General features: G+C 33.4%; 1 protein-coding gene across 1 annotated transcript in view; it reads left to right on the top strand.

Annotated features, from left to right (window-relative positions):
• Window positions 1-21006, top strand: part of LOC124364707 (SET domain-containing protein SmydA-8-like) — a 33677-nt gene extending 12671 nt beyond the window's left edge. The window contains exons 2-7 of the mRNA XM_046820398.1: window positions 5674-5966; window positions 9858-10226; window positions 14170-14482; window positions 16830-16925; window positions 17464-17540; window positions 20436-21006. Of these exons, the coding sequence (XP_046676354.1) occupies window positions 5674-5966; window positions 9858-10226; window positions 14170-14482; window positions 16830-16925; window positions 17464-17540; window positions 20436-20564 (1277 nt within the window). The 3' untranslated portion in view covers window positions 20565-21006. The remainder of the gene's footprint in view (window positions 1-5673; window positions 5967-9857; window positions 10227-14169; window positions 14483-16829; window positions 16926-17463; window positions 17541-20435) is intronic.
• The last annotated feature ends 3613 nt before the right edge of the window (window positions 21007-24619 follow it).

Here is a 24619-nt window from a genome sequence, read left to right as displayed (position 1 = left end):
ATATTTCTCAATTTATTTTAGCAATCAATTATTATTATTTGAAAAATTCAGTATTATTTACATGTACTACTGAAAGACACTGAACACTTGACACTGAAACGGGTCAAGAACATTTTAAGGAATAAAATGGTGAATGAGTGGTTGACTGCACTTGGCTTACTTTATGTCTATTACGGGAAAATTCCAGTCGTCTTGAATTTTTTTCTTTGCTACGATCTAAGGGGCGGAAATAATTCATGACTGTCTTTCCGTCTATCTCTTGGCACGATATCTCGAAAACGAACTGAACTATAGACTTAAAACTGCATGAAGCTTCATTTCTGCATAAGCAACTTCGAGTTTAAGTATGGAGCATGTCATTTTATGGGTTTAATTGAGCGTTAGGGCATATATTTGAGTTGGTGTAATAGGTAACCATGATGGCAACGAGAAAATCGCAAAAATATTTTTGTGAACAAACTGCGCATAATCATATGACATTTTAGCATGTGATATAGTACACATGTGATATATTATGTGACTATGTGACATAGTACATAGCTTAACTCGACAAATGAAACATAAAGATGGAGCTCGGTATTAGAACACGCACGCACTCACTCACACACACACACACACACACACACACACACACACACACACACACACACACACACACACACACACACACACACACGCACACACAAATCAATGGTGTACTGCCACAACACATGATGCTCGCACTACTGCAGGTTATTGGCGTGGTCACTCACTCCATGTGCCAATTGAGCAAAGCAATCCACTAGCTATCATACATCGGTATACAGTTTACATGGCTGCAGCAGATCACATTGCAGATATAACAGGGCTTGTTGCTTCAGCGGTGTGTACTTTCAAACGAGCAGGCCCGGATCGTGGGAAATTAATAAAACCTGCTCAGTTGAATCAAAAATAAAACGTTGAAAAATTAAACGTTTTAAATTGCGCACAGCCAAGATCATAACATTTAAGAACTCCATAAAGTTACCAATGAAAAAGTTCTTTTACTACCCGGTCAAGAATAATAGTTAAAATAGTACATTTAAAAAAACTGTTTAAATTCTAAAATTACATACTTTAAACTAGGTGCACAATTGAGTTGCTCCAGAAAAGTCATTTGCTCCACCGTTATGTGGAATCGTATCATAAACATCGTAGTGCACCTTAAGAGGCAATGAAAACACCACTTCATCTAGATTACATTTGTTTGTTTTCTAGGTGTTTCTGATGTCGAAAACACAGTGCAGTGAGTTCGTTTTGAGTTTCCTCATCGACGACTGTTTTGAATCATTTCAAACAGATGTTAATTCCATATTCAAGGGGTTAAGTTTGTCACAGCCTTAGACTTCAGACGCTGCACTAAGTGACAGTTGAACTAGAGCTGAACTTAACGTTCAGCTACTGTATTGAATCAACCCTTCCCGCCATTGCTCTACATTATGTGCAAAATGAAGTATTTTATATCATGTTTCCTATTCATATATAATTGCTCGCTTATATGTGGAATGAAATATTTAAGATAGCATATTTTGAGGCTAAAGGAGAAAGAGAACTGAATCGTGTATGACTTTGCCACTATACAGTTCGACATATTTAACCTTCCTTTCTTGTCCATATAAGAAATTAATTAAGAATTTTACACCTCTTATATCAGCTCCTGTGTTAATTTCAAATATTTACAATGACAGTCATTATGGCAGTATGTTCGATTTCAGTTCCATAATATAGAACGTATGCAGATAGGCTAGTTTTATTAGACCTGCCACATTATTAAAGTTAAATTAAAATTGCCGTATCAGAAATATGGGATTGTAACATAAACCACCAACGAACAGTAATGTATAAACATTATATTATAGACTAACTGAAATATACATTAGATATTTAATAATGTTGGTTTATTAGTGAATTAAAATGAGGCACATGAACATATAGGACTGTAGGCTATAATCTAACATTATCTCTCTTTCCAAGAATAACAATTAACTTGGATAATGAATTAATTAGATTACACTTAGGCATATAATACAAAATTTTACTTAGCAACTGACCCTTGGAAATTACGAATAAATACATTAGGAAAACAAGATTTTAATTCATTTGTAGGAACATTAACGTAGACAAAAACAGGATTGTCTCAACGATCACATTCTCCTTTGGCGCACGCCGTGTCCAAGATGTGCTGTGCCTCCTTGATTCCTTGGCTGGCGGCGTGCTTGATCAAATCATGGGCCTCTCCCTTACGCTGCAAGCGGTTAAACCTTGGATGTGTGCTACCCCGAGGTTGTAGCTGGCGTGCCCATGGCCCTGGTCTGCAGCCCGCTTGAACCAGTAGAACGCCAGTGTCTTGTTCCTCGGAATGCCTTTGCCCAAGTAGTACCTCTGAGCCAAGATGTGCTGAGCATCCTTGTCCCCCATGTTGGCGTAGAACCTGAGGGCACACACGTGCATGTACTCGTATTCCCACACCACATACGCCGCCATCGACATGAGTATGATCATCAACATTATTTGCAAAGGGGTGTACGTAATTTCGTCTTCCAGGGTCTTCTTCTTTTCCGATTCATTGAAGAGTTTCTGCCTCTCGTCGGCCGACAGTTCTTCATCATCTTCTTCCTCATCTTCCATACATTTCTTTCTCCACCTCCTAAGGAGATGTTGTCTCTTATCGATGGACTGAGCTTCATCACCTCTCCCACCCTCGTCTATATACTCATTGACGACTTTTTGTACATCACCGGTCGAGCTCTCCTCCTCATTATCTACCTCATGTTCTTCCACTCTTGGTAACATGGTGTACAGAAGTGAAAAGTCTGTATTTAATTTATTTATCAGAAATCTATTTAGAACACACCATTAGAAGCGAACGCGGTTAGGAAAGTAAACAAATACAATAATTACTCCCTGGTTTACAGCTGATAAACTTCAAAACAGTCAGTGAATACTAGTTTTTTAAATAGAAGTAGTCATAGAGTAAAGGGTGAAATACATAGCATGATGATGCGTGTGCACAGGGTTTAAACTTTTAAATCTCCACAGAAAAAAATAAACACCATTAATAGTCGAGGCTAGGGTCTCTCACCTAGAAGTGTTCACTTTTTCAAAAATTTGCAAATTGGTTTAGACTGTTAATACGAGGGTGGTCTGAAAAGTTTCCGACCTAAACGTGAAGATGGCAGCACTCGAAAATTAAAATCTACTGAATTTCGTTGTTCATACGTTTACAGTTAAAAGTTTTTATGTAACAGTCGTTTGAGTAAGTTGATGTCCTGCTGAAATCCTATGTCACCAAGGCAACACCTATTTCACTATCTCACACCTAAGCGGCTGCCTCGGTGAAAGTCCACAATTCACGGTTTGAACTGCTTGACCATCAGCCTCACTCACCAGATCTAGCTCTAAGTGACTTCTTTTCGTTCTCTCATCTAAAAATTGCGTTCGGAAGCAAAGATTTTCATCAAATGAAGAGGCAATGACTTTAGTGAACAATTATTTTGCAGAGAAACATTCCGAGTACTATTCGGACAGGTTAGAGAGATGAGAGCATCGCTGGAAGAATTGTGTAGAGTTACAAGGAGACTATGTTTCAAAATAAAAATAATTTTCATAAAAAATGTCTTGTATCTTTGTTAGGTCGAAAAACTTTTCAGACCACCCTCGTAGATTCAGTCAAAGTTGCACAGCTTTAAAAACCGCAAACAGAATAGGCATCTTAAATTAAACCTTACCTTTCAAAAGTTGTTCATAATTGTAAACATCATTATATAAACAGTCTTAGAATGATCTTGTTAGTTGTTAAATGATTTCACTCATCTATTTAACCAAGTCCTCAAAACAATGTTTTATGTATTTATGTAAAACTTATGAGCCTAAGGGGTTTTGTTGATTACAAATACACTATCGTCCAAACGGTTTTGTAAGCCTGCTATTGTAATGTGTATACTTTAGTAAATGTTAATTGACCTAACTATGGTTCGACGTGTATAAAAACGTAAAGATGGATTCAGTATCTATTTTCTATAGAATCAAAATTCAAATATACGAGTTCATAATCGTAATCAATGTACTTTTTTCGTTATATTTGGAAAAAGATGTGCATGGCGTCATGAACTCACGTACCATATTTTTTGTTCTCTTAGGACAAGAAGATGAAAATTTGTACGTAGTCCTAAAAGGACCTTGCGCTGCTTCTGGAGTGCAGGACATTCTTGATGGGTAAGGTTGAAGGTAGGGGCCGTCTCCTGTCAAGATCCACGTATAAGGATTTTAGGCAATAATCTCAATCTTGTCTGCTTCAAAGAAGGATAAGCCAGCTCTGCACCATTTTATATTTACAATGGTGTTAAATATTAACGCACAGTACATTCACTAGTTCTATATCACTATGTATTTGTGTAACAAGTTGCCGACTTGACTTTAAATTTGTATGCAGTTCAAAATATGTCAATTTATATAGATGCTACCTTTATATTTTTGTTGATTTAAAATATAACATATAGGGATCAAATGAAATGTAGCAGATATACAAATATGTAAAGCTACTACATATTTGTTAGGTATTGTTTGATAGGGAAATTTAAATTATTGTGGAGATGATTTCTTCTGGACAAATGTCTTCATTTTCACCAAATATGGTTCTTAGAACCTGAAAACTACTCTTCTACCCGAATAATGAACGGGTTTGAGCACAACTGGCGGCACATACAGCTTCAGTTTCAAAATTAAAGTGGGATTAATTCCAATGCGGTACAAAAGTTTACTGAGAGTCTCCACACCAGCAAAATTGTTGACTATAATTACTAATTTCTAAAATATTTTCTAACAGTATGAATGAAAACTAATAAAAATTATCACTTGGAAGGCTGGAAAATTACATTTTTGTCTGTCTGTCCGCCCGATATCTTGAAAAAGAACTGACCTATAAACTTGAAATTGTGCATGAAACTCCATTTTTATGTGAAAAATACTGAGTTTGATGATGGTGCATATCAATCTACGAGATTTCGCTGAGCTTTAGTGAATACTTTTACATTGGTTTTATGGGTAACCTTGATGGTAACGATAACATAACAGAATAAATACACTGGAAAACAAACTCATTACACTAATAACATATGTAACCTTTCTAACACGTAGGTTAACGTGATGAGTAGATTTTTATTAAAACACTGATATGAAACCCAATTTCATGAACAAAACATTGTGAATGTATTATGTGGTAAGAACTCGAGAAATATTACATCTGTGGACTTGAAATTTATTTCTACATAAACAAGAATGAATCCTATAATGGTGCATGTCCAACCATGGAATTTGGCTGAGAGTCGTCGAAGCCTGTCACTCAGTAGGCTGACGCAATTTCTCGTTTGTTTTCCGGGGGATGAAAAATTTATTTTTCGTATGATTGTCTGTCATTCCATCTGTCAATAATGGCGTATAGACTTGAAATGTTGCATTGAACCTCAGCGAAAACTGTTACTTGACATATGGTGTGGCGTACTCTTGCATTGTATTATTTAGGAAATAGCTGCTGTAAGGTTTGATTTACTCCAGAACTAATTAACACACACTTTGAAGCCTTTCACATAATATGATTAGGTGCTAAATTTTCTCCAAAGGATTCTTGATTTGTAGTGAGCTTATAAACTGGTGCAGGGCCCCGAGCCAAGTCGGACAAGCCGATGTGTGCCGCCTGCCATCGCCTGGGCCGGGTGTCCCAATGTGACGCGGGCTGCTACCTGCCCATCTGCTCGCCGGAGTGTGCTGCCTCCTCGCTGCACGCCCAGGAGTGCCGGATGGTACGGGAGTCCATGAGCCTGCCGGATGGAGGGTGGCGGCTCGACCTGCTCGGTACCGTGACCCCTCTCCGCTGCCTCTTCCTGAACCCTGGAGACCGTGAGGTGGTCCAGTGTCTGCAAGGGAATCAAGGCAAGATCCATGGTATAGAGGTCAGTCATGTTACACCTAAAACTCACCACAACATAAGCTATAATTGTCAAAGCACAAACTCAATTAGTTTTGAACTATTATTGAACAATGGTCCGTGGTTAACTATTGCAGAAAGGTGCGTTAAACATGTATTTATAATAATTATGGGAAGAAAAAAAAATATATATATAGTTACCGTAACTATATATATAAGGAGAGGCCGATCCACTTTTAAGCCTTATTCTGTCCGTCCTCATGGGCCACTGGCCTGTGCGAGGATCTTATCAAACAGAATAAAGGGAAGTGTCAATACAGTACAAGGTCGATGGTACTGATAAAAAGTGATTCGGTCACAGACAGAATTTGAACCTGAGCTATCTTTAACTCAGACCCAAAGTCAAACGTCTTAGACCGCTCGGCCATCGGCACTCCAATGCTCATTCAGTGGTGCAGCCAGAAGACAAAACTCCCAACCCGTATCTCCTAATATACGATTTTTCAAAAGTACATAGGTTTTTTAATGTATTGAGAATAACTGAAAAACACTTTGTTAGTAATCAACTGTTTTAAACCAAACTAAAGTACTCTCATAGGATCAATATTGGAATTTTGGAAGCCTGTTTGGCATAGATCTACAGTCTGATGTATTTCAAACCCACAAAAAGCACATCCAGAATGTAAGAACTTTTTATTTGTACCAAATCCTTACATTTATAAAACAATATTTTTAGATACCCAAAATCACCGTAGAAAAATCAAGAAATTTCCTCTTTTTTATTTTATTATCTAAGTTAGTTATTATCTGTGGTCTTTCTTATTGCTGTCAAAATCTAGTTTAAAGACAGGTGAAAGAGGCTGCTGCTTCACCCTAAATTGAGACCAGCCACAAAATTAAAATATTACTTTCAAAAACAATTCGAAAATTTTATTTTTTCCTCAAGTTATGTGAAAAGATAAGACTACCACCTTATCATGTAAATAATACTTTTTATGTTTACATGAAGTACTTATTTACTATTATTTAGGAGCTATCGTATTGAATCTTCTCTAGTATTTGCTTAGGAAGTCTGTTGTGTTTTAATTATAAGAAGTCCCATTAGTACATCTACCTGCTGCACTAGCAAACCTTTCAGCTTTTTAGCAAAATTATGTAAATTTACGGCAACACATTAAGGCATCTTTTGCAGCTACTTGTAAAATTGTTCATAAAGATTCATTAGCAGTTACTGAACTCCTTGGCTACTATTTGGTATGCCAAGTATTAACTGTAAAATACTGCTCTACGATAAAAAGGCAAGAGTATGCACATCACACCACCTCTCAGTAGCAGGGTCCACTGAGTTCGCAACCAAAATTTCAATTTTATAGCCCATTTAATTATGCCTGATAAGCTATATGTTTTACTATGTCACATGTTAACACCATAATTAATTATGATGGTACTCATTTTGTTTACACATATTATTCATCTCTTTTCTCATTGCCACCACTGTTACCCTTAAGACCAATGTGAATATGTTCACACGCTCACCAAATCCCATGGCTGGTGGTGACATATCATATGTCACATAATTTATGTCCATCATTGAACTCTATGTTTTCTATATATAAGTGAAGCTTCATGCAAAATTTAAAGTCCATAGGTTAGTTTGTTCTCGTTACATTGTGCAGTCAGGGACAGAAATATAAATTTTCAAACTCCTTGAGTTATGGGATTTGCTTACACTCAGCCAATAAACACTCATTGTACAATCTTTACACTCAAAATTATGTGAAATACTGTTCATAGCTGTGGATATTAAGTGAAAAATATGATCTAATAACACAAATATTTTTCCCTCCCTATTTTCTTTAATTGAGCCTTCTCTTAGCCTAAGTTATTACAGACCTGGTCATCATTTGTAGTAAAACTAGTTGTGTTTTTTTTTAGTTAATTTTAAAAGCATACTTGAATATTAAGATTCATAATTTTTTATACAATATATTTTGTTTAGTACACTTTTTCATAGTTAAAAGTCTCTCCTCTAAACCTAAGACTACATTTTGAAGTCATGGTGGGTTTAAAATAGTCATAGATCTGTACTATAGAGAGTATAAATCTCTTTCACGCTTCAAAAATTTTATATTTTTTAGTAGGTATTAGTCTATGGAAAAATCATACATGTGATGCTAAAATTTATTGCCATTTGAAACTCTGTAGTTAAACTATCTTGCAATGAAAAGAGACACAGTGATTATACATATATTACAGAAAAGTATGTAACGTGTTTTATTGAGTAAATACTGAGATTTATAAATAATACGTAATATTTAAATTTAATTCATAAAAATGAGTTAATTACCAGGAGATTATGAAGGATTGTAACTCACAAACAAAAAGTTTTATTATGGTAGCGTTAATTAGGCATCACCAAACAGAAGTAACTTTACCAAACAAATTTCTCCCTTGCAGTCCTCATATGAAAGAAAGTTTAATTCTCTTTAAAATTTAAACTTTATATTACATTTTTATTTAATCTAATGGTGTTGTTTATGAACTTTCTATTGTTTTATTCAGTGGTGTAACTAGGAATTAGCTCTGGGGGGAAGGGGGTTATATCTGATTGAATAGCGCACACTACACACTGGTATGGAATAAATCTGAATATAGCTAATTTTAAATAAATTCAAAGTAAAACATTTAACTGGAATATTTTTAACAATTTGGTTTCCTTTCATACGGATATTTTATAATTTTAGGGCTCTTTGGGGGAGGTTCTATCCCACCCCCCATGGTTACGCCACCTTTTTCATTGCTTATTCTCATCGTAGAATGTTCTACAACTAAAAGTATACATCAACTACAATCACAAAAATATTAAAGTAAAGAAGAAACAGTATATTATTCAGAGAGTAATCCTACCTAAAAACTGACCCAATATAATCAAATCCACTGAATTCCAACATATGGGATGGGTGGATAGATTGGCTGGAGCTCTGGAAGTGTCTTATTCCATCTACTAAAGAATGAAAGGTTTTATAGCACCAAAGTTAAGGAATGTCATTCCAAACCTAACAGTAAAAAGCTTCTTGTTAGCTCCAAACTGTACTTGTGTAACTTACTAGTTTGTCTGAGACTGGATGTCCCAAACCTTCGATGCTTTCATCCGTACAAACCATTGTAAAAATTATCTGAGTGTCAATAACAACACACAGGTAACAACCATACTGAGCTCATTCACCAGCATAAATAACTCTCTACCATACCCCAACTAACCACATCATATACAGAAATATGGATGGAGACTGTGATAAACTCTCTGAGGCTGTAACACCGTATGTAGAAGAATAGTTGGTGCATACAAGTAGAATTTACTAAATCATATGGTAGGCATACTTAATACTCATTTGTATAGAACAGTAATTTAGAATGATCCAACAAGTTACTTAATTAACAAGTTCACAATGAAAGGAAGTTCTTCCTGCATCTCTAAATAACAATAATAACCATTATACTGGAATAAAATATTAAATTGTGTCACCAAAGTCAATACTGTAGTAACATTTTTTTATTTACAGGTGTTTTCCTACTAATATCTAGTATTAAAAAATAAATAAATAAAGTGAAACCCTGGAGATATAAAAATATTTAGAACATTTTTCAAAATGTAACTCGTAATTTAAATTTTAGTTATTATAAAATGTTATGTTCCATGGATTTGTCCACTGTGTACAATGCTCCGGACAACAAAATTTGTTTCCAAATTCATTCATTCTAGGAGTTTGTTGTAAAATCTGACTCCTGCTTGTGACGGAAGATTTCTAAATAAATTTAATCTGAGTTGCTGAGATCTAGGGATTGATTATATCGTGTGTTGTGATTGTAATAATAATGTCTCTTCCACAGTGGTTTGATAATAGATTTTCCACAGGTTGATTTGTTGAAACAACACATGAAAGAGAACCTGAGTAAGGAAGATGAAGATTGGATGAGGCTCTGCTGCCTGGTGATGGACACCAACGCCTTCGAGTTCCTCAAGGTGTTCAGCGATGGTGGCCAGACAAGCCTGAGAGGCCTGTATCCCCTGGCCGCTGTCATGAATCATGAGTGTAGCCCAAACTCGTGCCACGTGTATAACGCTGACGGTGTCATGAAGGTATTTGCCAGCCGGCCAATAGCAGCTGGGGAAGAAGTCACCACCTCCTACAGCTCTCTCTTGTGGAGCACACCCATCAGGAGACTCAACCTGGCGAGAACAAAACACTTCTTGTGTCGCTGTATCCGTTGTTCCGATCCCACGGTACATTCTCATTTGATTAATTACTTCAGTAAAGTTTTACTAATTCATCTGTTCAGATTTAGCTCAGTTTAACTCATGCAATATATATGTATATATCTTAAGTGCATGTATGTTACTAACAAAAGTATTACATGTGCCAAGCATTAACTAAAATAAATAGCATTATTCTTTTTTAAATTTCAAATTCAAATTCTTTATTTGTCGGAACAAATAACATTTGCATAGGTATTACTAAATAAAAAATGTTAAATACAACAAATTTTCATATACAGAGTGACCTACAAGAAACCCGACAAACTTCTCACGTGGTCCTCTCATAAAAGTAATGGAAAGAATTTATATAAACATATGTCCCGAAATGCTTTGTTAGCAAGCTACAGGTAGCAAAAGATTTCACCCGATTTTCTAGGAAAGGATGGAAATAAAGTGAAACTGGTGTTTTTATAGCATAAATATAGTTGTTAAATTTATTATATTTTATGTAAAATGAACTGAAAAATTGAATAAAATGCATCCCAGACCTGTTAAACTACCATTATCTCCGATTATCAGAAGAAATATGCAAAATTTTGGTCATGAAAAACATGCTTTGTTTAGATTTGAAGTACATTAACTTCATTTAATGGGTAATAAACACATAAACTTTTCAACCAAAACTTTTAAAGAATTTAATTCCGAAGAGAATAATGTAAAATAAGCTAATGATAAACAAATATAAAAAATTCATGCTTAATAAAATTAACACAAACAACAAAAATAAGACTGAAATGCAATATCTGTTTATTAAATAAATAAATGTTTTTCTTAGAAACAACACATTTAAATGTGTTTTTTATGGTCAAGTAAATAATTATAACAAATTTACAATATAAAAAAAAAAATTACGTAAAATCAGATGTTAATACAAATTTGCTGAATAAATGTCAAAACCATTAACTTTTTAAAAGTAATATTAAATTTAACAATGTCAAACAATAAAAACATAAGTAGGTGCAACAAAATATTGAACCGCAACAGATGCTGATATAAGATATTTAGCAGAATTTATTCCAGAATTTTCATTTCTTATTTCGATTATCATACCCCATAATTTCATTTTTAGAATATAATGACAATACAAATAAAGTAATTATTTCGGAAATACAAGATTGTAGTAAAATTTATACTGACCAAATCATTATAGAAACTAATATAAATGATAATAAAGAAATGTTTATAAATATTTTATAAATATATATATATGTATAAATATTTATTACTTTAATGTTTAGAAGTCAGTGATCATTGTGATACATGAAATGCAAAATATATTACAAAAATATGTATAAAATTAATAGAAAATAGAAAACTTTTATATGCTTAAGAAGTGAGTGTCTCGTATTGTATTGAAATATAATAAATAACCATTTAATAAAGCAAACATACTTTTTAAAGATATATATTCACAGCCTATTGTAAGAAGTAGTCACTACTGTTGATCAGTTCCGTGACTACTCCCACTATACTGAGTATAATGGATTACTGTCAAGGGCAAATTTTTATTCACTGCAACAAACACAATTTAATTCACATTTCCGGATGTTTGTCTCTGATGACGTAAAAATATGTGTCATCGCCAATTCAATTTTTATAGACACATAAATTACATGTGTGAAACTGATTAGCCTAGTTAGTAAGGGCATGTTATTAATGACTTAGGTAACACTTTGAGGATCAAAGAAAGTGCAGAAAGTCTGGCATCATATTTATCAGCTCTTAGCTTTGTCCACTTCACATTTGGCAGGCTTCACTAGTATGAGGATTGGCATTTTCAAGCACAATTAGACTCTTAGTGGATTATAATATATTTTGCATACTACCAAAAAGACTTGGAAGACTCATCTAATAACATCTCAAAATTGAATCACAGCCAATCAAAGCCCATAGGTAAACACAATGGCCTCAGTGTAAGGTTTATGTGTATAAGCACTCTGTTGGCACCTTGTTAGTAAGCAGCTGATTCCAAATTGAAGTTTAAATAAATCACTTTCTACATCTGAGCACAATGCAAATAAATTAAACACAGCCTCCAACAATTCAATGCTAACCCATAAACCTGTTTTGCAAATTCAAATTCAAAGCAACGTTATTCTTATAAGTTGTACTATTGCATTTAAAATTATACAAATAAAGAACAGCATAAATGATATGTTATTTTAAATATTTGCATATTTCCATAAATTCTTCAAAAGAATATAAAGCTTTATTAGGCAAAAATATGTTGATCGTTTTATGAACAGTAAATTATTTTCTATAATGAGTAAGATTTTTTGGCATTTTATTTATAAACTAAATGCCTGCTGAGCTTAGTCTCTTATAATGAAATTTTAATAAGTGTTTATGTATTACCAATTGGTTTCTATTTTGGGTAAAGAAGTTGCGACTTGACCCTCACCAAGGTGTAACAATTAAAATTCCCTATTTATAAAATACTATTTCACAGAATCTCGGTCATTTAATATTATTCTAATTGTTGTGTGTGTAGTTGCAGAATGATTTACATATAGTAGTCCTATACAATGTAACACCAAAGGTTATATGAGAATGTATGTGAGCATAGTACAACATGGTTTTCTGAATTTCTATTGAGCAATATTTGGACATTTATTTAGAGCAAATAATCCAGAAGATATCTTATTTTGTAAATCAAAAATGTGCTCATCCCAAGTTATCAACCCTGCACTTAAATTAATTCATGAGAAGTTCATTAATTATACCCCTCAAATTTCTACATTTAGTTTTAGAGCTGAAAAATGTCCTATTTTAGACATTGTCTTTATGAAACTGTAAAAGGATAGAAAACAAATTATGTTAAGCAGCGACTCATAATAAATCTTAATTATGGTGAGATTAAGAAAATGAGAAATTTGTCTTAAACCATCCAAATAATATAAGTATTGACAAAATAATGAGTATGTAAAGATGATATGCCCACCTTTATACTTTAGTTTGGGCGGGCAAAAATGGCTCTAGATGGCTCTGGCAAAAGTATTACTTCAAAATATATTTTGTATTTATCCCTTCTCCCACTTTTTTGAATTTTAATCCTTGGCTACTACAGCATTGGAATCCTCCCTAATCACACCCTCTCCTAATTTAGTTGTCTATGGACTTGATTAGGAAATTCCTAAAAATTTGACTGACCAGATCTTGCAAAATTATTATTAATGTATAGTCTGTTTCAAATTAAACTGAGGCTTGGCTTAAACTTAACATCTCCCTCATCACATTGTCAAGCAAAATAAATTTCAATGATTCAATCCTGTTTTTATTAACTTCTTCTCATGTTTTTTGGTGAAATACTAAAAAAGCATACATCTTTCTCTATCTCTCTTCATTTTGCAGATTTGGAAATGGCTATTGCACCACTGTAGAATTATTTAAAAAATTGTCAAATTTATAAACAGTTTCTATTTATTATTTCCTTTGTATAAACAAATTAGTTTGATCTTTCATCCAAGGGCAGCCAGCTTCATCCAAGGGGTCCGGACCTTCCCCCCAAATTTTCGACTGTTTCAATTAAATTTTTAGTAAACGTTTATTATTATTTAAAATAATTCACTATTACTGATTTGTACTGCTGAAAGATCGTTCTGAACATAGATACAAGTCAAGAACTGTTTAAGGAACAAAACAGGGCCTAATTTTCTGTCCACTTTGAGAAAGTATCAGTTGTCTTGACCCCTCCCCCCCAAATTTTTTCCTGGCTACGTTATTGCCTTCATCTTATTATAACTACTATATCAATATTTGTTATCTTGTCTACCAATATCTGACAACTCAGTTTTGAACCACTTTTGAAAAATATTACTTGTGTAAGTATGGATTTAATTCTATAAACATCTTGCAACTAAATTTTTTTTAATGTTTTTAAAACAGTTAAGCATATAAATTCTTGTTTCAGGAGTTTGGCTCGATGCTGTCCTGCCTCCCATGTACGGACCCTAGTTGTCGAGGGTTGCTACTACCCTACCATCCCCTGACAGCCCAGTCCACCTGGTACTGTGACTGTTGTCAGGCGGAGGTGTCACCCAAGCAGGCGGCCCAGCTTCAGGCGACACAAGGCATGGTGCTGCAGACACTGAGTGTGGCTCAGCCACCTGCTGTGGCACAGTGGCTCGCAGGTCAGCACATGCCTGCCCAGGGTCAGGTGGTAGTGCAGCTCAAGACTAGACTGGTCTGGCAGCTGGGTCATGACGCTGGCTTCACCTGGCAAGGTACCATAACTATCTTAAACAACTTAACCTACACTGGGCAACCTTATGTATGTCCAGGAGTGGCACTTCACTAACCGCAAATGTCGATATACTGGGCTGCAAGGGTAATTCGATTTCCAGTCTACTGTGGTAGATGACTGCTGGAGTTGGTGGGTTTGTTACCTAGGTGTAAACGGTTCTTGCTAGACATAAGAGTCTGCCACCCACTGCCTGCTTTGACTGGAGAGGCTTGTTCACAGTTGGCTTCCCCTTCTTCCTGGAGGACATGGCTTGAGATTAGTGCCCTAAATTCTTCCTTATGGATCTCGATAGGAGGTGGCACCTACCCCCAAACTAACTCATCCAGAATTTCCTGTCATTCCTAAGCAGCATAAAGGTCCTTATAGGACTAGGTGCAATGTTAAGCTTCTTGTACTAAGAGAGCAAAAACAATCTAAATCAACTAAGCTGTACGGTTGTATAATTGTAACAAGCATGTTTTTTTTTTACAGGACTCCTCTACCTTACCCTATTAAGTTGCCTTATTTAGCCATAAACTAAGGATAATTTTGTGATGCCCAGGATTATAAAGGATTATAAAGTGTGCCCAGGATTTGAGTTTAGGGGCTCAAACTGACTAACTCATATTTTCATGGGAGGAATAGATAGATCAGCCTTGTCTTTTTTAATATCAGTTATTAACTATACAAGATGTATAGAAAATGTACAAAATTGTTGAAGTTTGTTGAATGGATTTCATTAACAACATTTGATCTGCCTTATCATCATTTTAAATAGTTAGTATATTTATTTTTCATAATCTGGTATAACTGGCAGCCTTCACTTTGAATTTCTCCAAAAGAAAATGGTATGTTTAAAATTATGTTTAATTTTTTTTCTACAGATTTCTATGGTATTCGCTAACTTGTTTATGATAAAAAGAAAGTTCTAAAGGAATAATTAGAATTTGTTATTCTAAATCATGACTTTCCTGTCATACAGTTTTACAGTTTTCAAGTATTCACAATTCACACACCTTGCCCCTAAACCTATACATTGGGATTCCATTTCAGTCTTAGGCTTGGTAGCTAAGTAGTGGAAAGGTAATTTATCACTCCTAAATCAGAATGTGTTTTCATTTGTATTCTTAGCCCTAAACATTTATTAAATATACAACTTTATTTAATTCTAAAGTTACTTGTGTCAGTACATTATGTCATTGTCAAAAGATTTGATTATTTTTATCAGACACACATCAGGTCTCTCCATCCCAACAAACCTTGGGTAGGCAACTGTCAGTGTGTACTTCTATTATCAGAAAGCTTAAATTTTATTGGTTTAGAAGATATATATATATATATATATATATATATATATATATATATATAGTGTGTGTGTGTGTGTGTGTGTGTGTGTGTGTGTGTGTGTGTGTGTGTGTGTGTGTGTGTGTGTGTGTGTGTGTGTGTGTGTGTGTGTGTGTTTTCCTCACTAACTCCACAGCAACGAAGTTCTATTATCATACAACTCAATAAGTTAAAAATGAAAATGATTTAGTCAGCTTTGACTTGAAATTATTTTTTATGTTTTCAATCATCTTTAATAATCTCTATCCCACTTCTAGAATATAGACAGATAAAACTACACTGCATACATTGTTATATACCACAATCAACATGCCCAATTCTAACACTACAGTTAACTAGATTTAGTGTGACATTGACAAACTGTATTAACTATTCCTTGTTACTGATCTTTATGAGTCTTTAGTTTTTATTAGAGCAACCTATTAGCTGTATCCAAACCTTATAAAATAACTAAATCATAGTGTATAGATGAAATAAAAATCTAAATTTGAGGTTGAAAACTAGTTAAAACTGAGTGAATTAAGTCAAACCTGTTGTATTATTTAATAATGCAATACATAATATTGAAATAGGCCTAAATAGCCTGCACTTTTTTATTTTTTTATTTATCAAATTAAAACATTATACTATTTTTTTAATTTTCAGAAAACTTTTTTCAAAATTTAAATATTTATCAAGAAAACATGACAGCAGGAACACATTGCATGATAGTTAATTGCGCAAGCAACTTGGGACTAAATCATAAATTCAGACTTCACTGTAAATATATATGCAGGTGATTTATAGCAGGTAAACTTGAGGGAGGATAGGGAAAATAGAACAAAGTATTCCATACAATGAGCTATTTTCTTTTGTAGGTACTTTAATAATATTAAATTAGTATTAAAATTAAGAAATAATTGATTTGAAGAAATTAATATTATATATAATTTGTAAGCCATGATCGTTATTTTTTGTTGTCCTGCAAAAAAATGGATAAAGACAGTGTTCTGTCTCTTTTTTAGAACTGTCTCAAGAAATGCTGGACTTGAAAGAAACGTGTTGCAGAGATGTTCTTCTAGTTCTGGATACATTAAGATTTGGCCACTGCCGCATGAAAGGTAAATTTTTTGTAAACCATTACAATATACCAACATGATATAAATCTAGGATATAACTCAAAAAGTTTTAACTTATTGATAATGTGATAATAACCATATGGAAGGTGACATTAAAAATCTATTTGGATAGCTTTAGAAATGTCCATTCTTTGCTGTTTAGAACAGATTAAACACATTTAAATTAGTGTTACAAGTAAGACATTTTTAATTGGATTTTAATGATATTTTGAAGTTGGATAAGTCAGAGGAAAGTGTAATGTCTTTTTAAAAACAACCCAACAGGTTTATCTCATTGAATATGTTGTTATGATATTTAACAGATTTATTAATTTGGAATTTTTCAAGTTGATTCAATTTGAAATTATTTCCAAGAGTAGTAAGAATAATCTTACACATAATCAGAATGAAATTAATTACAACAAAAATATAGCATCAGCTTATTGAAAACACACCTTGTATATATAGAACATATATCCTCACCTGAAAATACACAATGTGTTGGTGTTCTAACAGAAATAAATAATTAATGTGTTGTCAGGACTCATCCTATTGGAGTTACATGGCAGTTTATGTGAAAAACAGAAAAGGAAGCACCTAGGTGGAGTTTCTGACCAAGTAAGTGTTTGTTTATAATTTGTTAATTCAATTCAATTACTGATGAAAAACTGTTCTTAGCAAAGGAAACACTTATGTCTGTGCTAATAAATTAATATTTACTGTTACACCACTGCCACCATTTACCATATCAAATATAAGTCCTAAGAATCTTGTAGTCTATGAGAAAATTGTGAATCTTATAAATTGCTAAGAATTTTAATATTACAAGAAACAAATTATTTGTTAAGTCTCAACAATCTATCCCAATGTGGACTTGTTATTGAATTAAACAGTTTTAATCTTCCAGTTACTTAATGCAAATAAATTCATCTGCTTGAACTTGACTAAAAACATAAAATATAATAATAATTATACATATTGTTATATACTAACAACACGATTCACTACTGTACTTGTACTGAATATTTGTTCATACAATTCCAACAAAACCCTTAAAACATTATTTTTACTTTAGCTATCTTCTTATTCATGGGGATGGAGTAGATAAAAAGTTCAATATGATTCCAGCATTGACAAATATTACCTTCCCAGTAACATCAAAACAACTTTATAAACTAAACATGTACATAACTAAATTTAAAACAGTTATTTTTGTATACAGTATAATAATTATGGTGAGAGAGATTGATTCAATGCAAAAGTTGAGTTTAGTTCCTTTTCATCTGCTTAATGCAGCACCTGAAATATGACACTATCACAGACTTAACTCCTGAAATCTTACACCTATGTCCATCTGAAGAGATACAAAAACTAAGTTGGTGATGATGACGACGTTCAAAACAAACTGTTTAAAGGTTATTTTTGACGATGGAAGGATTGTGAAGGAAACAGGATTTTTCCGGACATTTGCCATCGTTCAGTGAAAACAAGAAAACAGTAACACTACGTTTCTTGTTGAATCACATTAATAGTATTTCTCCTTCCATCCGCCTCACAATGGAAGTGGAAGTCCAAAACAAGCTTCCTTTTTTGGATGTGTGTGTATTAAGAGATAGGGATGTCCTTAAGACAACTGTTTTTCGAAAGATAACACACACAGGAAAATATTTAAATTATCAATCCAACCATCAAAAATCTGTCAAAGAAGGAGTAGGCCTACTCGTTGTTTGATAGAGCAAAGAGCTTGTACTCAGATAAAGATGGACTAAAAGAAGAATTTTAAGAAAATTGAATCGGATCTCAGAAGAAATGGATACCCTCAATTAGTAATTAATAAGTGCAAAACGAACCAGAAGAATCATTCCTGAGTCAGAAAAACAGAATTGTGATAAATTTGCGTTTATGTCAATCCCTTATGTGCCGGGATTATCGGAGAAAATTAGAAGAGTAGGTAGAAAGTACAACATTAGAACCGCGTTTAAAACAGACAACACTCTTAGACAAAGTCTTGTAAAAACAAAACCAAAAAATGGCACACAGGATTCCAAAAACTGTGTTTACAGTATAAAATGTAGCTGCAATAGGGAATACATAGGCGAGACAAAAAGACCACTAAACGTAAGGATAAAAGAACACAAAGAAAACAAGAGAAAGGGTTTCACAGAAAAAGTCAAAAATTGCACACATTGTTGGTCCGAAGACCATCATATGAATTGGGATGAAGCCCACATAATACATCGGGAAACCACATTTCTTCAAAAGGAAATTAATTGAGGCCAACATAACATTAAATTGGCAGACCAACCAATCAGTCAACCATCAGTCAAGATTAGGCCGCTTTGGTTGCCAATTCTAAAAAATGAACTAAAGAGAAAACCAAAAGTATCAAACGGATCGGATATTTGTAATAAACCCAATGCGGAGTCACAATATGGTTTTAAGAAGTTCATCTCGCATGAACCAATTAATAACGAAAGGGCCCATTCCTGTTCCCCTTCCCTTGTATTTCCGCCATCTTGTTTTTAGCCAGCCGTCACGATTGCCATTGACTAGTCCCTCTGGTCAGTCGTAGGTGGTTAGTAGACGAGTGAAGACGTATTGTGACCTGTATTCCGTAGTTAAGTTTTAATGATTAGTGTTTTGTATAGTTTTGTATTAAGTGCATGTCTTTAGTGTTAGTGAAGTTGACAACAACATGTAGGTTGTGATTCCTGACTTAGGCGTGCCACAACGCTTTAGTAAGGATTTTGTTTATTTTAACCTAGTTTGTAATTATGTATTAGGTTAGTTCTTTACCTGAAGAAGAGATCAGATTGCAGATCTCGAAACGTAGTGTTACTGTTTTCTTGTTTCACTGAACGATAGCAAATGTCCGGAAAAATCCTGTTTCCTTCACAAAACAAACTCTTTGCATCATTTCATCATAAGAGACACTTAGACCACAAGACCACATCTGTCTGGTCGAGCCAGTAATCTAGATGGAAAGGTATTTTCATAATCTTATCTTATTTTGCAGATGCAAAATTAGTCTACTATAATGTTTTAGACACAATCCTAAAGCACAGCGAAGTAACCAAGTTTTCTGAACATAACGTAGCATAGCTAAACTCAACATCCACATTGAATCAACCCTTTCACCATAGCCACGTTTTTGAGATATAATGTAGACAGAAATGAAATTTTTCCAGCCCCTTAAGTGATATTCACAGCTAACTGTAAGTATTTGAGAGCCTTTTTTATGACTTTACTTGGAGATATTTGGGTTCTTAACATAAAAGTGAGGTCAGGACTTCATCAACAGGATTCAGATTACTAGTATGAACAGAGTAGTATGTTTTAAAGGCCATGTTTAGTAATTGCATTCAATTTTATTTAGTATTCCTAGAAATAAATGCTATAACCATCATTAACTACTTGGCTGAATAGCAGTAGAAGAGTACATTAGTGTCATAAGAAAGTAGTAAATAAGATACAGGAAAATCTTTGTCGGTAAATATGTATAAAACTGTACAGATAATAATGGAGGAAGCACGTGCAATACTTGCCACTGCCAGAGTGATTCTGCAAGACGATGCTGCAGCACAAACTGAACTTAACCTCCAAACTGAAGAACACCACCGAATTGAAGCACTGTCAACATAGTTGATTATATTACAAATTTTCATACAGCATTCCCAGAATTTACAAGTAGGGACCATTAGTTGATTCCTTTTTTTAGAACTAAGAACTTATTCTCTTTTAATTTTAAATTTTGCCTCAAGGCAAATTTTTTGCCTCAAATTTTTATTTGGTAACTGTTATGTACAATGATAAAAATTACCTGTGCATTCAAAGTAGTTCCTATGCTTCATCAGTGTGTTTGTCTAGACATTTAAGTTCAATTTATAGTTTTTAAGTAATCAACTAAGCATTACATCCACTACGAACAGAATATAAATTCATTCATTACCACAAAAATGATTGGGCTTTATAATATTTGTATAATGTAAAAATGTATCAATATTTAGAAACTTAACTCTGTGCATTGCATTTGTAAAACATCTGTATAATAAAATTGTGATAAACTATTTATTTACAAAACCTTGTCCATGTTACTTCTATTAACCCTTTCGATCCATCCTGCTTTTAAGAAGTGTTGTGCATTTGTGTTTGATGCATTCTATTTCTTTTTTTACATTTGTAGGACACTTACAAAATGTTTTAATGCAATTCAGTTGGGTTCAGTTCCTTTTCACCTTCCTTCCGCTTAGGGGTTTTTGGTTTAGAAAAATATCAACAGAATTTAATTAAATTCAAAAGATACAGATTTATGACAGTTTGAACTTTTGAAATATGTATTAAAAAGAGGTTTACAATGTTCTTAACTATGTGAATTGGTAATTATTTGGATGGCCCGTTTTTGAGAACAAGTATATTATTAGTCTTGTTTGTGTTTCCTTACATAATCAGCCCATACCTAAGAATGGATTGAAAGAAGGCCAAATAAGCAGTTTTGCATATTTGTTATGGACAAGTTGAGTAAGTCATCTAAGGAGAAATATTACCCGTAATAATTTAGAAACATTTAGTTTAACATTATTTAACACATCTAGTTTAACACGTTGAATGCAGTAGACGTCCTAGTACATACTAGATGGTTGAGAATATTTAGAGAACTTCACTTAGTATGGAGCTGCAGTGAAGGTTTTAATGTATATAATAGAGTACACACAAGGACGTAGCCAGGGAGGGGGACTAAGAAGCCCAGACTCCTCCCCCCAATATTTTTATTTTTTTCGATTACTTTTTGTAGTAAACTATTACTACTATTGAAATAATTCATTTTTACTGACATCTACTTCTGAAAGATCTTTCTCAACATTGAAACGGATCAAGAACCTTTTAAAGAACAAAATGGGGAATGAGCGGATGATTCCACTTGCTTTACTTTCTATCCACTACAGGAAGAAAGTGAGTCATCTTGACTCCAAATCCCAAATTTTTTTCCTGACTACGTTCGGGCAAATTTTATCTGTGAAAATCCTGAGAATATAGGGTTTTAATTTTTAGCTCAACCAAGTCAAATTTTAGAAACAAATCATGGTCATTGAGAAAAACTCCTATCCTTTCTAATGAATCATGAAGGCTGTCATATTAATTTAAAAAATCCTAATTCTTGCACTGCTCAAGGTTAGATTCCACACAAACTCTAATGTTGGTTTCTTACCAAACCCAAACACGAAAGTGCAATTCTTCCTAGTGTCAGATAAGTTGTGTTCAGAGAGGAAAACTGCACCTCTTCAATGTTCTCTATTTGACTTTTCCACAAATGGTCATATGCGACTTCTAAAATGGGTTATTGACCACAAACTTGTCCAACACTTACAAAACTGGAGTGAGACTACCAATTTTAGAGTCATTCTTAAAACAGGTAACGCTGGGACTCTCTCAATCCACCATAGTCCAACATCCAATAAAGATTTCACAAAAAAGATCAATTAAAACATTATTTTAACAAATTTCCAAAATAAAAATGAAGGAACTTCAAAAACCTACAAAAATTGTTCATAAAAACTTGCAAGTAAAAAGTAATGTCAACATCACTAACCAACTATATTTATCTGAAAATTCTATTATTACCAGCAACAAAATGCTGTTAAATTACTGAGCTAAAAGGATCTGTCTTCACTGTGTCTCCTCCTGATTTATACTAGTCTTGACCTTAGTTTTTATTTGTCCATTTCTATTTGACCATAGATAAAAACGAAAAACTAATGTGTACATAAAGTACACATAATACAATAAAATATTTATAACTGTATACTGTTTTTTTATTTATTTTTGTTATGAAACAAGGAGAAGCCAATCCCCTTGTCAGCCTTATTCTGCCTGTTTTCATGGGCCACCTACCTGTTGGAGGACCTTATCAGAATAAAGGGAAGAGTCAATATGTTCAAGGTCAATGGTAGTAATAAAAATGATATTGTCACAGACAGTTGGAACCTGTGTTATCACTAACTCAGATCCAAGTGTGACACCCTGGACCATGCTGCTATCAGCTCTCTCAAATATTTACCATTTATGTATTATTAGATGTGGTGCTGAAAGGGTTTTATGAAAATACCTCACTTGCAAGGATGTAGCCAGCAAGGGGATCCAAGGGTCCCTCTCCAAATTTTAAATTATCTCAATTACTATTTTAGCAAACCATTATTATTATTTAAATAATTCAGTATTAATGACATGTACATATTAAAGATTGTTCTCGACTTTTATTCGTTCTGAAGAGAACTTTGAAATGGGTCAAGAACTTTTTAAGGAACAAAGTTGGGAATGAGCTATTGACTGCACTTACTTTACTTACTTACTGTCCACTACAGAAAATATCAGTCATTTTGACCACTCCTTAAATTTGTTCCTGGCTACTTTTTGCTCACTTGAAATAATACACGACTTCAACTCTCATATAAGCAATTAGTATGGGTTCTCGGATTATTCATACTTTCATATAAAATAAAACTTTTTTTCTAAAGTTTTTTCTTTTAAATATCTGTAATTTTACACGTTTAATTGCTCAAAAAATACTGATCAAATCCAGTCAATTTTAAACTACAGTAAAAATTGTTATATTTTTTATCAATACTGATTTATTTAAGGGTTATCTCCTTCCTCTTAGCTATAAAAAATAAATTTTTCAAAATTTTTATAAGTCTATGTATGCCCTGTAGCAAGTAGAATTTCTATTTTTTTTTTTATTTTATCTATTTATTTTTTAGTGTAGAGTTTAACCATTATTGTCCACCCATTGAACCAAACTCTCTTCCTAAGTACATGTGTATTAAATTTCTTATTTTTATGTATGGTTATAAGTCTTTGAATTTCAACTATTTTTATTCTTAGGCACCCAAAGTATACTAATGGCCAAGCTGTCTGAGAGTTCGAACTTTATATCAGAGTAGGAAATGACACAGGTTCAAATCCTGTCTGTGACCATAGCAGCTTTTATCACTACCATCAACCTTGTACTACATAACTCTTCTCCTTATTCTCTTTTATAAGATCCTCCCTTAGGCAGGTTGCCCTTGAGAACAGGCAAAATAAGGCTTAAAAGGGGATTGGCCTTTCTTATTTTATTGTTTCTTATTATAGTTATTTCTTTAGTATCAAGTATCACAATAATCCTTTATACAACATAAAATATTTGTTCATTTTTCCTATTAGTGTTTTTTTTCTATTTTTGGGGAGATCAAAACCAAGAATTTTTAACTGTTATCCATTTGCAGAATTTTTTTTATTTTATTTTATTTTAGATTCCAACATTGAAAACCATTATAAGATATTAGTATAGTCAATATTTTCATTTTACAACAAAGTAGCACAAAACTACAACCAATACAAAAGAAACAGTTCTATAACAACAAGATAATAAATAATGAGGGTTTACATAAAAGGAGAAATAATATAAAATAAATATATATCTATATCACAGTTTTAGAAACAGAGTTGCCCACAAGGACATTGCTATAAATGCTTATTAATTTATTCCATTTATTATTAATTATTATCAGTTTTGGACTTTCATAAAATTCACTCAAGTATTTACCCTCAGTGTAATGTTAATGATGTAATGTATGGTTTTGTATCAATTTCAGATATGTAAGAATGTCATGTAACATATGATTGACGGAGGGGTATACAGGTACTGGAGGGGGAAGGAG

The sequence above is a fragment of the Homalodisca vitripennis genome, chromosome 6 (genome assembly GCF_021130785.1).
Source record: "Homalodisca vitripennis isolate AUS2020 chromosome 6, UT_GWSS_2.1, whole genome shotgun sequence".
Lineage (NCBI taxonomy): Eukaryota > Metazoa > Arthropoda > Insecta > Hemiptera > Cicadellidae > Homalodisca > Homalodisca vitripennis.
The sequence above is the reverse complement of the archived record's forward strand: the minus strand, read 5'-3'. Positions and strand labels throughout refer to the sequence as shown.